The sequence below is a fragment of the Falco punctatus genome, assembly GCF_963210335.1.
Source record: "Falco punctatus genome assembly, chromosome: 5".
Classification (NCBI taxonomy): Eukaryota; Metazoa; Chordata; class Aves; order Falconiformes; family Falconidae; genus Falco; species Falco punctatus.
This window is the reverse complement of record NC_137584.1, coordinates 49,968,440-49,983,907: the sequence shown is the minus strand read 5'-3', so window position 1 is coordinate 49,983,907 and position 15,468 is coordinate 49,968,440. Positions and strand designations below refer to the sequence as shown.

The 15,468-nt window shown below is 49.4% G+C and overlaps 1 protein-coding gene and 1 long non-coding RNA gene across 2 annotated transcripts in view; one reads left to right on the top strand and one right to left on the bottom strand.

Moving 5' to 3' along the window:
- The window catches only part of LOC308064894, a 50,135-nt gene extending 46,674 nt beyond the window's left edge, over nucleotides 1–3,461 (top strand). Inside the window, exon 3 of the long non-coding RNA XR_013928585.1 lies at nucleotides 2,585–3,461. This is a non-coding gene — a long non-coding RNA (uncharacterized lncRNA). The remainder of the gene's footprint in view (nucleotides 1–2,584) is intronic.
- TAGAP (T cell activation RhoGTPase activating protein) overlaps nucleotides 1–13,750 on the bottom strand; it is a 55,442-nt gene extending 41,692 nt beyond the window's left edge. Inside the window, exons 1-2 of the mRNA XM_080390070.1 lie at nucleotides 13,457–13,750; nucleotides 3,588–3,676 (exon numbers count right to left, since the gene is read on the bottom strand). Of these exons, the coding sequence (XP_080246196.1) occupies nucleotides 3,588–3,676; nucleotides 13,457–13,534 (167 nt within the window). The 5' untranslated portion in view covers nucleotides 13,535–13,750. The remainder of the gene's footprint in view (nucleotides 1–3,587; nucleotides 3,677–13,456) is intronic.
- Between the last annotated feature and the right edge of the window lie 1,718 nt (nucleotides 13,751–15,468).

Below are 15,468 nucleotides of genomic sequence, written 5' to 3'. Positions count from 1 at the left end.
TCATGGTAAGGGTTGGTCTGGGTCTACTGACCTCTCCAACACGATGTGAGTGGAAAACCCAGTGGAAAATCTTTGGGATAGGAATTCTGTCCCCATAAATGTCTGAAGAGGATGCATCTTGTTTAAATCCTCTTTCCTGCCAGGAGAGGGCAATGAAGTTAGCACCTAATGAGCAATATGCAAACTCAGCCTCAGAGGTACAGAAAATGCCTGGTACAAAAATAATCAACTGCCAGGAAATGTCCTCTAGACAGCATCCCAAGGAATAAGTTCCTTCAGGTCTCGGTTTGCTATGGAGGCTGTGTGCTTTAAAACAAAAGGTTTGCCCTATTTACTTCTTGAAGTTTGTCATTGATAGTTTTCCAACATAAATCCAAAGGATTTCTGATAGGCATGTTGGTTAACAACCAGAAAGTAAGCGTGGGAGTATGCTTATGTTACCTTTTCCTAATGCTACTGGTAATTGCTCGGTAGGTCCAGAAACCAGACACTGCATTGACTTTGTCTCACAAGCTAACTCTTTAGTCAATGCCTGGATCTGCACTAGCATGTCCTGCATGCTACTGCAACCAGGAATTGGTTTGAGAGCTGGAGGAAGCTAGTTTCTAGACATTTGAATCTGCAAGATGAATAAACTCATCAATTTTCTGGAAATGACTTTTAGTTCAGTTATAATCACCTGCATTAGCCCAGTCAGGTAGTTTGTGAACCTCTGTAGGAGAAAGGGAAAAATCACTGTTTAGACCAAGAACAGTCAGGACTGGATGGTCCAAGGGTTTGGCAGCCAGATCACAAAAGCTTTCACTTCCCCTTGAAATCCATCCTCACTGTAGAGTGGCTATGAAGGACAACGCTCCAGTAAGTGCTCTGTGGTACTTGTAGAGCTTACTACCTGCACAGAAAAATTCAGGGGATATTCCTGATATATCACAGGGATATCTGTGACTGCTCCTAATCCTGAAAGGTGACAGCTTTATGAAGGTGGATTCCTTGTGACAATTCCAACTTGTGGCAATTTTCCTGCTGTTAAGTGTAATAGAGACTTTTCTATTTATGCTTATGTAGGTTCAGAGGCTCTAGACCATGTCTGCAGGCAGCAAGTCCAGAGTGTTGCCCAAGATGGCAACATTTTTTGGAATACAAAAGACATTTTTCATTTAAAGGCTGATTAGTTTGTGCTGATCACAGACAAAGAAAATGCTCTTTCCATAGGGCTTTGTGGGCCTTCTGCGTGTTGCTTCATGTCACGGTGAAGCCATCGGTGGCTTGGCCACAGGGCTGGGAGGTCGCAGGGAGGAACTGTGTGTGTGGTACGAAGGAAGCTGGGTTTAACCTGACTTTCACACAGAGCCTCTTCTGCACCTCAGAGGTTTTGTGTATTCCTAGGCTCAACTGTATTCAGTGGAAACTGATGCCTCCTTTTCTGAGATGAGCTGATTCAAGATTTGTCACCACTAGTGCTGTGAGGCAGGTGCTGATGAAGCAACCGGGGCTCTGCCCTGGCTGTTCAGCAGGATTAGCACCAGCTCGAGGGACAGGCAAAGCAGGCAGTCACCCAGGGGAGCAAGCTACTGAGAGGGTGAAAACCAGCACAGCTCTCCAGCCCACACTGTCTGTTAGAGCGATGCTCCTTGGGCAGCCGGGCAGGCTGCAGAGGCAAGGCTCAGGGCAAAGGGACATGGCAGCTGTTCTTGAACCGCTGCTTGGAGGAGCAGCAGCTCCTGCTCTGCCCGGCTCCAGCTCACCACCTGAAGCGTAAACAGACAAACCTGGGTCCCAAGGGCTGTTTCTCCCAGTTCTGCTGCTTGCCCCCTCCCTCCTCTTTTCCTTCTGTAGGGGCAGCCCTGTGCTGGCACCTGACATTTGATTGTCCCGATGAGATATCTTAAACTAGCTTTGTCTAGCGGGGTACTAAAATAGGGGAGACTGCCAGAGCACGCCTCCCTACTCCATACACCTAGGTCACTGAGAAATTAGTGCAAATTAGCTGATGGCACTAGCAACAACGTGAATTACACCACCAGAAGTGCACTCTTGGTAAATGCTGCCTCCTGCAGAAATGAGAGGGAGGACCCATGTTGTGCACGGGGGGGGGCATGAAGCACCAGGACCGTTTTCCTGCCCATCTGGGTCTGTTCTCAGGGACAGAGGTCTGAAAGTCCAAGCCAGAGGCTGAGGAGGCAGGGACTCAGGGCTGGAGAGGGGGCACAGCTGCCTCTCCAGTCAGGTACCCACCACCAGCCAACACAGGGGTGCTGCTGTCTCCTTCCTATAGAGATATCAACAGCCCCTTTTTCCTGCAGACTCCTGGAGTTTGTAGGGCTTGAGGTGGTGGGGGTGTGTATGTGATAGTATTTCACTTGTAACACCTAGTAAATTATGGCATTAAAGAAAACAGAGCAGGGAGTCCTGGGTACTTGTTCAGTATTTGAGTTCCACCTGCCCACCTGGGCTGTAGGATGATTCTGGGCTCTGAGATGGAGCCGTATGGCAAGCCAAGAGGTGTCACAGAGAGCTACTGCAGAGGCTTCAATCAGGAATGTTTCCAGTGAAAGGAAAACATGTTAAACAGCCTTTCTCACAGTCTGACAGCTCCTGATGTTCATGTCAAGAAACAAATGCAAAAAATGTGCTCACTCTGAAGAGAGACATAACTGAAGAATAACTAATTGCAAGCGCTCATACAGCACAACTTGCCCAATTCCCCAAGCGAGGAATGCTCAAAGACTCGGACTTCTGCTACCTGAAGACCAAAGATACTGCTTCCCTTCCTGCCTTTCCTCTGTAAGCTTTTTTTAAACACATACTGAGCCTACTTGCAACACCACCGTGTCCAGTTAGCAGTGCCATTTGACTAACCAGAATGAGTTTGTTGGAGAACAGAAGGGAAATCAGGGCTTTGCAGTGAAGTAGCTGCAGTTCAAATGATAGTGTTCCTCCGCTTACTGGAAAACAGTTTAATGAAGGAGGAGGCACTGCCGCTAACATTCAGCAGGAATTTCCCATCAGTTTGGCTAGGCAAGCCATGACCTGTAGTGAAATGAGGCAGTAAATACTATCACAGCCAACTCTTCTGCCTGCTTTAAAGGTTTTGTTACCCCAAAGAAAGTAGAACAGTTGGAAAGCAAAAAAATCTAAATGCTCTGCAGGGAAAACTGCCAGTGGAGGCTTCCCGACAGCATAGGCACAAACTAATGTGAACAAGGAGCCAGCACTGGCAGGCCTTGCCATGGAGGGGGAGAGATGGAAGAGGCTGAGCTCCTGCTGGGCTCACACAGGCATGGTGGGAGGGTGAGAAGAGTAGCTGGGGGGCAGTGCCAGGAGGTGCAGTTCCCACCGCCTCTCCCCTCCATCCCCTCTACAACAGCAGCCCCTGCTCCGCACCCACAACTCTGCCATCTCAGCCACCCCAGGCACCGTGTGGTTGCTCCCTCGTCTGAGACTCTCCTGGGGCCCGCTAGCACGGGACACTGACAGCACTATATGACAGACCTGACACATGTATAGGCAAGCCGAGGTATATCGCCTTGCTCCTGGGCATTAAACATCTGTGCAGGCACTGTGTATATGGCACACAATGTACATACCTGGCTGAAGGCAACCATGGCTTGCTCAGACCTTTGCTGAATAAGAGTGATGGTGCTGAACACCGGCGGGAAGGAACAGTCTTGAGGGGCTGAAAATGAGAATGAGTTTGTTATCAGTTTCCATCATCCAGCAAAGCTCCCACAAAGGTGAGGGATTTGAGCATTTAAAGGAGTCATTGCTACAAAGCATCTATGGGAAGAGGATACAGTCTGTTTGTGCTCCTAACTCCTGAATGCTGCTGAATTTCCCCTCGAGTGCCAGGGCTCCAAGCCCCACAGCTGTCGGCACAACAGCCGGGCACGGCAGCGCTGGCTGTGGCAGGTGCACAGCTGCAGCACCATAGGCAAAGCCTTGGGGCCACCAGCTGAGGCACCCCGGTGGGTGTCTGCCCGAATTAAGGCAACTGCAGAACCAGTGTCTGCATGGGGGCTGCTCCCCCTGAGCTTCTTCAACGGGCAGTGGGGAGATACAGGCACTTGCAAGGCACTGTTCTTCCTTCTCTGCTTCTGCAGTCAGCTTTGGGAGAAGAGGAGCTGTGTCATTTCCCAGAAGTGCCCGCTTCTCCGCACTGGCTGTAAAAAGCCCCTGGAGCAGGTGGGTTGGATACAGACCTCCGCCTTCTGTAACACGGGGTGGGAGGACCCTGTCCAGCCAGGCTCCCGAAAGCAAGCTGGGTGCTGTGCAAAGGCAACCAAGCTGGCTGCAGTTAGAGGTGGTACGCTGCCTCCTGCAAATCCATGGGGGAGCTGCCTGCCTCTTAAAGAGCTCAAATCCCTCAGATTTGTACTTTGGGACAGTGGGCTCTGCATGGCCACCTGCCATCCAAATATGAGCACTAGTGCCAGGGGACAAGGCTATTTCAGGAACAAGGGACACAGCAGAGGAGCATCAGAGACAAGAAATGGCTCCTTGCTGCCAAGCGTTGACACGAGGCCGATAAAGGGCAGGTTACTGACCTTTCGGGGGATGCCTGTCTTGTTAAAGTTGTACTTGCAGTATTATTTTTAGATACTTGAAAAGCAGGTTGGTATATTTACAGACAACTTTCTGAACATTTGGCCTCATTTACTGAGTGGAAAAAGAATGATTAAAAACACCATCTGCTTTTTATCGAAACTTTGTCCCAAATTCATCAGATTTTCAGCAGCTTTCACCTCTAACTCTCAATTTTTACTTGTGAAGGTTATTAGCAGCTGTGCTGGTTTTGGCTTGGATAGAGTTAATTTTCTTCATAGTAGCTAATATGGTGCTATGTTTTGGATCTGTGCTGGAAACAGCGTTGATGACACAGGGATGCTTCAGTTTTTGCTGAGCAGTGCTTACACAGAGCCAAGGCCTTTTCTGCCCCTCACCCCACCCGGCAGCGATCAGGCTGGGGGGGCACAAGGGCTGGGAGGGACACAGCCAGGACAGCTGACCCCAACTGACCTAAGGGATGTTCCATACCATGGGACGTCATGCTCAGCATATAGAACTGGGGGGAGAAGAAGGAACAGGGGAACATTCGGAGTGATGGCGTTTGTCTTCCCAAGTAACCCTATGTGTGATGGAGCCCTGCTGTCCTGGGGATGGCCGAACACCTGCCTGCCCATGGGAGGTGGAGAATGAATTCCCTGTTCTGCTTTGGTTGTGTGTGTGGCATCTGCCTTACCTATTAAACTGTCTTTATCTCAACCCATGAGTTATCTCTCTTTTACTTTTCCAGTTCTCTCCCCCCTCCCACCGGGGGGGTGGGGGGCCGTGAGTGAGCAGCTGTGTGGTGCTTAGTTGCTGGCTGGGGTTAAACCAAGACAGTCCTTTTAGTAGCCCAACATGGGGCATGAAGAATTTGAAATAAGCATAGTAATTGGGAGAGGTAACAAGCAAAACATGGACCAAACATTGCTAGAGAGCTGAACTATTGTGGGGAATTTCTTCTGAGGGTTAGACCAACCCAGCACAGCAGCATACTGCTCCATGCTGTTTACAAATGGCAAATAAGCCCTACTACCTGTGTCTGCAGATCTTCTCTCCTGGGAGAAGTGGCAAGGTGGCCTCAGTCTTCTGCTAGGGAGTTACAGAGGAAAAGGTGAGAGTGTGTGTGTGCACCACTGCCAAAGCTGGACGTGAGACAAGAACTGAGTAATTTTCTAGAGGGCAGAAACCAAGATCTCATCAAGTTGGTGCAAACCAGCCCAGTGCAAAAGTCAGGCACCTGTGCAACACGGAGCAGAGCTGGAGGCACCGCGTGCTCCCTGAGGGTGTTGGAGACCAAGCTCTGTGAAGGGTGATGGGGAGTCAAGCCAGCTGAGACTAGCCCCGTGGTACCCCTGCCCATGTAGCCAAAAGCAAATGCAGTTTCCCAGAGTAGATGAATGATGCGGTCCCAGTTGTCATCAGCAGAGAAAAGTAAAGCAGCAGCAGAAGAGAAAGGTGCTGGCATGCATGGCCATGAAGCTGCAGCAGCACTGCAGTGAGATACTACGAAATTGCTTTCTGCTAGGAACAGTGAAAGACAGGAGTGACACTGGTATGTTTACTGCTGGTTTATACCTGATTTATACCAATTTGACACTGGTATATTTACTCCTGTGGTCTCTCTGCATGTGGAAGGTTGTGTGACAGGCGTGACACTGCTTCATATCTGCAGAGGAGATGGTTTCTCAATGCAATGGTTGTACCCATGCTTGTACTATCATGACCCTTTTTGCTGCCTGCTTTGACAAATACCTTAAAATACAAAATCAGAAGTCAGAGAATTGAACATTGAAATTGCTTATTATGTCCATGTGTCTGTTATCAGAGCAGCAGGGTTTTTTTCCGTCAATGAACATTGACTCATTATTTGCAGAAGCTCTTTAGAAGTCAGTTGTTCAACAAAAGGTCAGTAAGCGACAAAGTCCATGTTGCTCTCATGGCAGTCACTACAGAGCATGTGGATTTAAACGTGCTTTGGGGAAAGTTTATTCTCCTAAGATAGAGTGTTGTCCTCATGCTTGAGGCCAGCAGGACTCCAGCTTGGGGAGTCCTCCAGCTCCAGTTTAAAATATGGTACATGTGGGGAGCATGGTCTGTCCATCACTGGTTTTGCAGTACCAGGATAAATCACCTGTTTAGTGATGGAGTGATAGAAATAGCTGCACACTGCGGGGAAGTGAGGATGAATCCTGACCCAGGCAGAGATCTGTTTTCTCCCCAGCTTACTCCCTTGTATCATGAGTTCTGACCATATCAGCTTATAAAACTGTCAGCATTGTCTGTCATTCCACCTCCATTTAAACCCACAAGGACTGTTCAGTGCAGACTCCCAAGCAAGCTGCACATGGGAGGGCAGACACCACTTTCTTGATGCAACATCTGCCAGCAAGCAGCATCAAGAAGTTGGCCAGGAACCATTTCTGAACCACCTAGGGCCACCCAGAGGCACGCTTTCTGCAGAGCAGGTTCAGGGAAAAACCTTCCCAACTGGCATCCGGGGTGGGGATGTGTGTTACAGCTGGTGCCAGCATGATGCTCAGGCTGCCTGGATCAATGCATCACCAGGAGGGCAAAGAAAGAGTACCGCACTGTGGGGAAGAAAAAGTTTGTTCCTCTCCCTGAATCAAGGGTAAAGCAAATTATTTCTCTTGCTGTTATTCCTGTTATTCTAGAGTTGCTGCGATTTCATCTACCAAGCGCATATAGCAAAGATTAAATAAGCTGTTTCAAGTTACATATGTACACATGCACATGTTTTGGCACCAGTGAAAACAACAGACCTGATGATCCTCCTCTCACTCCAAATATGAGGAAGAACAAGACCTGGCTCTGGGCTATGATGCTGGAGGGTCTCCTGAGAGGCTGAGGCATGAACCCAAGTGTCAGTCCTGTGGGGTGGGTAACCATGGCAGGTCCTGCAGAAACTACTGTGCTTTGCAGCAGGATTATGTGCTTTAGCAGACCTTGCTCTGGGCAAAGGACTGGGTCAGAAGTAGTTAACTACCTTCTTGAAGAGGTAGGAAGCAGAGCCCTACAGCAGGGATGGAGTACAGATCTTCCTTGCTTCACCCGGTTCTGCTGCTTATCACCTGCAGGAGTGCACTGGCTGTCAGCTGAGACGGCTGAGAAGTCCTTCCAAATGATGCCCTTCCTTAGGTCTCTAGGTGATGGCCTCTCCGCTTGGTGAATTGAAAACCAGTGCTACCTGGATGGGGCAAGAGGTTTCCTACCACAGTTCATTAGCAAAGAACTAAATCTAGGAAGTGAGAGGTACTGGGATGTGGAGAATCAATCCAGTGCATGCAACGTGTTTCAGATAAAAGCAATAAATTACTTCGTCAGGGTCCAGGGGCTTGGAACTGGTTATTTCCACATGGAAACTGCATTCAGTTTTTATGATTTTAAAAAAGAAATTAATGCCTTGTTAGAAGAGTTTGCATAGAAGTTCCCACATGGGGTGCATGTTTTTACCTTCTGACCCGAGTCCTTATCAGTGCAAGAAGAGCTCCATGAGAAACTCCCACCAGCCCTCTGGGACTGCTGGGCTGTCTCCCAGCCTTTGTGTTCCTTCATGGCTACTGGGCATCTTTACTGGGTATGTCATCCCCTCTCCAGCCTCCTATGTGATCCCTGGTAAAACCTCCCTGCCCTCTTTGGAAATCCCTTAGAAAGCCAGTACAGGTGGACAACACCAGTGTCAGGTTGGTGGTGCAAAACTTGTGGACTTGGACAGACTTATACCTGGCAGATTTTGTGTTTGGTCTTTAATTTACGTGGAGGGGATGGTATTTTCATCTGATTTATTGAACAGAATAATGTTGTGTCACAAAGAAAAACCTTATTCCCAAGTATTGCTGCTACTTTGGTGGAAAAAACCTACATGTGATTGCTACTGAAAGACTGCAGCAGGTACAGAGAAGCCAAATTAACTTTGCCCTGTGCTCCAAGAGTCAGGAGAATTTGAATCCATTTATGCCGGTATTGACTATCGATTACATCATGATTTCTCTCTTCAGAGGTTTTACTCCGCTTAACAGAAAACTTCTCTTGCTTCATGGAGGATATTGCAGTATCTGCCACAAGATAAACTCCAGCCCTTCTTACTCTAGCCTATAACCTGCTCACATCCTGAGACACCAGGTAACGCAAGGATGACATCTGCAGATTGCAGAATTTCAGTTGCACTCACTGGGAGCCATTTGCTTAATGAAATCGCCCACATGGACAATGCAAGGGCTTCATCCCAGGCACCCACAAGGAGAACTGTCTGAAGACTTGACCATAAGTTGGAAAACAGGAGGGAAAGCTTAAAAAGTGCCTCGCTGCTTTGCATGTTGCAGTGGGATATACGGTACTGAGAGTGCTAAGCAACCCTGCCACCAAATGATGTGCTTTTTGAAACTGGCAGAGACTTTTTTTAAAAAAGTCAAAACTCCTTTATTAGCTTAAAGCACTCCACTAAAAAAAACCTGAAATTCCAGAGTTTAGTAATTTTTCCTTGGATGAGCTAACCACATGTTGCTGGTTTATAGGTGCAAACGCATCGCTTGTTTTTACGCATTCAGAAAGCCTTTCAAAGTGTTATCTCCTTCAGAGATATACAGGGACATGATTTTGCCATCTGGAGAGACTTTTAAGTGGCCAGATTTTTCAGCAGGCAAGGGCCAGCACTAGCTGAAAACTAAACCCGTTTCTAAAACCTTGGACTTTTATTTCTTCAGGACTTTCAGAAATGCCCCCACATCTACACACCTACTTCTGCAACCCTTAAGGATGAACTAAAAGACTCTTCACCCCGCTCCACCACACTAGGCAAGAGGCCTTGTGAAAATGGCAAACCCACGTCCTTCCTTCTCCTCCTGCAAGAATCCATCACTGGCAGGAACACAGAGATTTCACATGATTCACGTTAAGATATCATTTAAACCAAACCCCACAAGACACCAGAAGCAGAAGCAGAGAGGGGAACCCAGGGGGTTTCCCGGAGGTGTGCTGGCAGGTGAAGCTGCCTTTCCTTGACCAGGTTTTCCCAGGGGACATACTAAAATTCCCAGGGACTTTCTCAAGCCACATCATGCATATGCACGTGTGGAGGAGGCTGGGGAAGGGCCAAACGTGACCACCAGAGCATATCAGACCAAAAAAAAGGGGAGAAAAAGGGGCTCCTGGGGTGGATGATTCCTTTAAATGAGCTTTTGGCTGGACCTGTCCCCCAGTTTGCTTCTCACCTGAGACCAGCAGCAAGGAGGGGACAAGAGCTATGGGGGTGGCCCTGCTGCACCTTGGAAGTGGGACCACTGCTCTCCCCAGCATGGTCAAGCCTCAACCCCCCAGCAGTCACCACAGCTAGGGCATCATCACCCATAGCCCCCTGCCCATCTGCAAAGGGGAAGGGTCTGGTTCCCTCCTGCAGTGAAGTGAGTGGGTGCAGCTGGCACCATACAAGCACCGTGGTGCAGGGGGCCTTGCCCACTCAGGCACAGTGGGAACCGATGAGGTGGGCATGTAGCAGGGGTGACCAAGGTGATGGGAGCAAAGGACCAAATTTTGTTATCACTGTATAACTGGTGTCATTCAGGAAGGATAAGGGAAATGGAAGAAGAGGAGGAAAGGGGATAAGCCAGGTGGGAACAGCTGGGGTGAACTCCCATGGCTGCAAGGGAGCGGGAAGAGCTCGGAGCAGGTGGTGCAGGGCAGAAGCATCCAGACGCTCTTCAAGGCAGTGCAGTGCTGTTAAACCCAACTACCTACAGATGCTGCTGGTGCCACAGCTAAGCCTGTGCCTTCGGGAGCCAGTGTTGCCTGCCCAATGCAGGGCTCTGCTTCCAACCGGGAACAGCCTGGGCTGCTGCTGCCTCAAAGAGGGCAGGGGTTGAGTGGGGCAGTGCTACTCGGCATGGGACAAATGAGTGCTAGGGCTGGCTCTAACAGTTTATGCACAATATTATAGTTTATACCAATTATAGATAATTAAGCTGCAGTGCCAGGGAGGACTCCCAGGTAGTGCTGCCTAATATGCTAGCGTAGATGTACCCTGACTGGCCCATGCCCTGGCCATTTCTGCAGCCAGCCCTGCTAGCTGAAATTCTGGATGGGCGGCCTTTGGCGAGTATTTCCATGGCATGTAGATGTGTGGCATCAGCTGGCTCCTTTGTGCCCCCTGGAGCAGGGCATCTCTGTACCCCCTAGGACCTGTCCTGTGCCTTGCTGTCCCACCACCCCCAGCAGCATCCACAAGGGTTTGGGTTGGCTCAGTCAGGCGGGCTGGGAAGGAACTCACAAATACATGCAAGAGAAGGATTTCTGGTCTCAGTTGTATCAGTGCAGGCAGAGAGTGGTTCTTCTGAAATAAGCAGCAGCACCTGCAATTTAAGCTAGCCATCCCAAGAAGTGGCTCCAGGCTTATATGGAATAAACCACACTGGAATTTGCTTCAGGCTGGTCTGTGTTAAAACTCTTTTCCAAAGCTAAATTGTGCTACTAACATTGCTGAAGCCAGCGTGGTTACTCTGAACTTCTAACACCACAGCAATAAATAGATTTTTATCTAAAGAGGTTTAAAAGCCAGCCGCCTGGTTATGGGGACTGGTGAGATTTTCTTTATTGACTGTGCAATCAGTGTGATTTAGAGCCCCTGCAGGAGCCCTGCCGCAGGCTTAAGAGCCAGCTGTGATAAATCCCCCCACAAGCTCCACTGGGAACTGCTGCTGATCCCAGCAGCAGTGGCACTGGGAGGTTCCTCCTCTTCATCATCATCTTCCCACCCTCCTGGTCCTGCCTTCCCAGTGTCCTGCCCTCCCATGGAGCCAGTCACTTGTCTGGCATCACACCCCTGCTTTCCAAGGTAATAAATTACTGCGGGATGCAGTTTTGCATGGGACTTCATTAACCACAAACACTGTTGTCCCTTTTCCTGCCACACCATGCAAGCCACACATCCATGACTATCTGCAGTAGATACGCATTTCTGAGGCTCCCGGGAGGACCCACCAGGCTGCGACAGATGGTGCACCGGACTGATGGATGCATGGGGCTGGGGAGGCGATTCACTCTTCTTATCTCTTGGGATCATGTCCCAGTACAGCCTGGCACACCGTGACACTTCATTCTCATGGCATTGCAAGGGGTTTATATACATTGTTAACACTGGAAAAAGTGGGATGTAAGTTGAGGAGCCTTATTTGGTACTGTCTTGTTCCATTTTTTGAGATCATTGATACTCTGAAAAAGTACCAGACTTAAGTAAAATAGTGAGGGGCCAGATCCATAAAACTAGAAGTGGAGACAAGACTGTATGTCAAAGTGCAGTAAGACAAATCCAACCCCTGCTATGGGTGCTAGTGCCGGGGCTGTGTTATGTCTAAAGAAAACTGATCTTTTTCCAATGTATATTGAAGGGTTACTTTTGCAAAAAGTTACATAAAGTAAAAATTTATCTTGGGGCAGTCAGCATCCCAACCTTCTCTGTTAAATAATCACGTATTTTTTTCTTTTTGTTTCTTGCCTAGTATCTCACCAGGAATAGAAAAATAGAGAGATTAAAAAGAAAGAAATGGGAAGAAGAGAGAGAAAAATAAGCTTCTCTGAAATGTTTTTACAAGGTTTCTACAGACAACTCTGAACAAAATATAACTATTGTTTCTTTTATTTTTTCCCCTCTTAACTCTTTCTTTTCAGTAAACTCTTTCTTATTGGAAAATGGTCCACTTCTGCTAGCAGCCCTGGTTTTGAAGAGCAGGAGGAAAAATAGAAAACTGGATCAGTTGGCATGTAAAATACACTTCCAGGCTTTAAACTGGGAAGCTCTGAAGCTTCTCCTTACGATCCATGCATCTCTGTGTAAGCAATTCATGCAGAGAGCCCCTGCCACTAATCTCATTTTTTGTGGAAAAGTCTATTTGTCAAAGCTGACAATGTCATGAAGAAATGCTGCGTTTCAGTGCAGAGATTCAGTCCCTGGCAATTTTCTTTTTGTTCCCCCGCCAGCACCTCTCTCCTGTCTGAGGTCAGACTAGATGATGTAACGGTCCCTTCTGGCCTCGCAATCAATGGGCCGGTGGCCGGGGCTCCTCTCCCTGCTGATAGCAGCGATCGCTGCAGCTGAGACCCCTCTGGGGACCCGGCCGTGGTCCTGGGCCACCAGGCTGCCAGGTGCGGTGGGACAGGCTTCACAGCATGTACTAATGTAAAACACATCTCTCGCAATGATGTTAAACCTCTCCATAACAAGAACGACAACGACAACAAAAAAACCCTCTTTAACTCTTCCCTCACACAGATGTAGCCAAGAAATCCGCCCATTTTATTCTAACCGGTACCCGTTTACCCATGGCTGTGGGGTTTGGTTGGATTGTTGGTTTCCAGGACTTTGCTGCCCAAACGCGGCATCTGAGCAGTTTGACCAGGCAGCGCTATCCTCAAGCTGTGTCTTCAGGTTCTGTCCCCGGCGGGAGGTGGGGGACCGCACGTTTGTGTGACCCGGTGCCGCCCGACCCCCCGGCCGTCTTTCTTGGGGAAAGGAGCGCTCTGCGGTCCGGGCTGGGAGCAGGAACCCGCTGAGCCCAACGGAACGGGACTGGCCCCCGGGAAGCGCGTTTCTACAGCTGCGCAAGACAGGTCTCGGGTTTGCGGGGGTTTGGGTTTTTTTGGGGTGGGATAGTCTTGTTTGGTTTGGTTTGGTTTGGTTTGGTTTGGTTTGGTTTGGTTTGGTTTGGGGTGAGTTGCTTGCTTGTTTGGTTGTTTGAATTTTACCAAATTCAAGAGCAGGCTCAAAGACCCAGGCAGTGCCCCTGCAGTCCCTACCCCCGGATAACGCGCAGCAGCAGCCAGCATCCCGTTAAAGCCGGGCAAGGCGGGTGCTGCCCCGCGCCCCCGCCGGCCCTGCCCGCCCCGCCCGCCCCGCCGCACTCACCGCCTCGGGCGCGGGGGTCCCGCCGCCGCCGCCGCAGCTGCCCCGCCGCGCCGCCCCGCCGGCCCCCGGCCCCGGCATCGCGTCCCGGGGGCGCAGCGCTGCGCGGCGGGTCCGCCTCGGGCGCGGAGCCGCAGCGAGTGAGCGGAGACTCCGCTGCCGGCTCCCCCGGCCCCCCCCGCCGAGGGAGGAGCCGCTCCCCCCGCCGGCAGCGCAGCCGGGGGACCGCCGGCACGGGCAGCCGGCCGCCGCGGGGCAGGGCTTGCCGGAGAGGGGGAGGCGAGAATCGATAGGAGCAAGGAGTAATGCAGTGAAAGGGCCTTACGAAGGAAGAGAAGGACCTTCGGGGCTTCTCATTTCTCGGCGGGGCAGCCCAGCCAGCCCTCCCCGCCAGGGTTGTTACTGAGGCGGCGTGGCCGATGTCGCTGTGACACCGCAGGGTGTCAGAAATAACGAGCACCGGTGCGGGGGGACTGGCAGCCCGAATGCGAGCCCATCAGGCATGCAGGAACGAGGGATGGGGCCAAGGGACAGTAGGGATAGCGGTCTGTGTCACCACTGGCCTGGAGGTAGAGACTGAGTAATGCGCTCATCATCCCTGCAAGTGTCACTTTGGTCTGGAAAAGACATCTTCAGCGTCCTCCTGGGCTCAGGTTTGGGGAATCGCCCTTTTAACTCTAGTGAGAATTGCACAGCGCTCTTCAACAACTGGGACTGACTCGCTACTACCGAACAGGCTCCCTCTCCTTACTGAAATCTAAGTGATCCAAGCACAGGGGAGCTTTATCGGTTCAAAGCGGGTTATTTTTTCTGCAGACTTGCCTGTACTTAACCATCATATTTTACAAGTGACCTGCTGAGCTGTGCTGCTTGGCAGCTAGTGATAAAGTTGACGGATTTGTTCCAAGTAATGATGAATTGCCTCCAGATGGGACACTACCTCTTGCAGTCCAGATCATGGTACTTTGCTAGGAAAAAGCATAGGAACTGCTCTTTGCCATAAAGACAAGTGTCCTGTCAAATGCGGGCTGGTTACTAAGAGCTTATCCTTGAGGAGGGGAAGGGATGAATTACCATGTGTCTGACTGTCCACACTGCACTCCTAAGGAAAAAAAAAAAAAAAGAAAAAAAAAAACCAGCCAAAAAACCCCAACATCAAAATTTCAAAACCGCTTTCAAAAACCACTCAGACCCCTTGCAAAGGTAGGTAGATACAGACTCCCGCAAAAGTTGCACCTAACCATAGCAGCTCTGCCCTTGCTTCCCTAAGTCCGACTGCTATAAATCAGCCCCCTAGCTCTGCCAGTATTACCCTCCCTTTCCTGGCTCTCTGTGATCCAGGGAGTTCTGGGGGCTTTTTGCTTTGTTTGGCTTTTTTTCCTCTTGTATTTTTCAGCTTTATTGCTGAGCACATCTCTTCTATAAAATATTAATAAAACTCCTTTCCAAGGTACTGGGTTCCCTCCGTGACACCCTCTGGCAGCTTGCAAAAACCAACAGGGAAGTTACATGAGGTTTGGCATCATCAATGCAACTATTGTGAAGGCTTAGTTAAGCCCTCCAGGATATGAACGCGGGCCATCTTTTCTGGAAGTTGCAATATGTTCCCAGACAGCATGATCAGGAGTGATTGATTTCTACATTTATAAATCTGTTTGTTATTTGATATTAGCTCAAGTTGGACAGATAAAATTATGGCTTGAGACTTTCAGAGATGTGAAACAGACCACTGCTTTCTGCCTATTGTTGTTTAGATCAGAAATGTTTTCTGGATCACTAGAAAGAGAAGAAATTTTTTCTAAGCTCGCACAATGTCTTGGCCAGGACCTATCTGCATGCAAAATACTGGAGAATTTTGAAAGGTGGTAACTGAAGGCTACAGTGAGGGGAAGAAAATGAAAATCAGAATTGCAAACCTGGTCATCTTATTTCTTACAATTCATATTTCTTTTGGTGCTTATGCTAAAAAAAAACCCTCATGTTTTGCTGTGCACAAAGCCTCGTACTTGTAATCA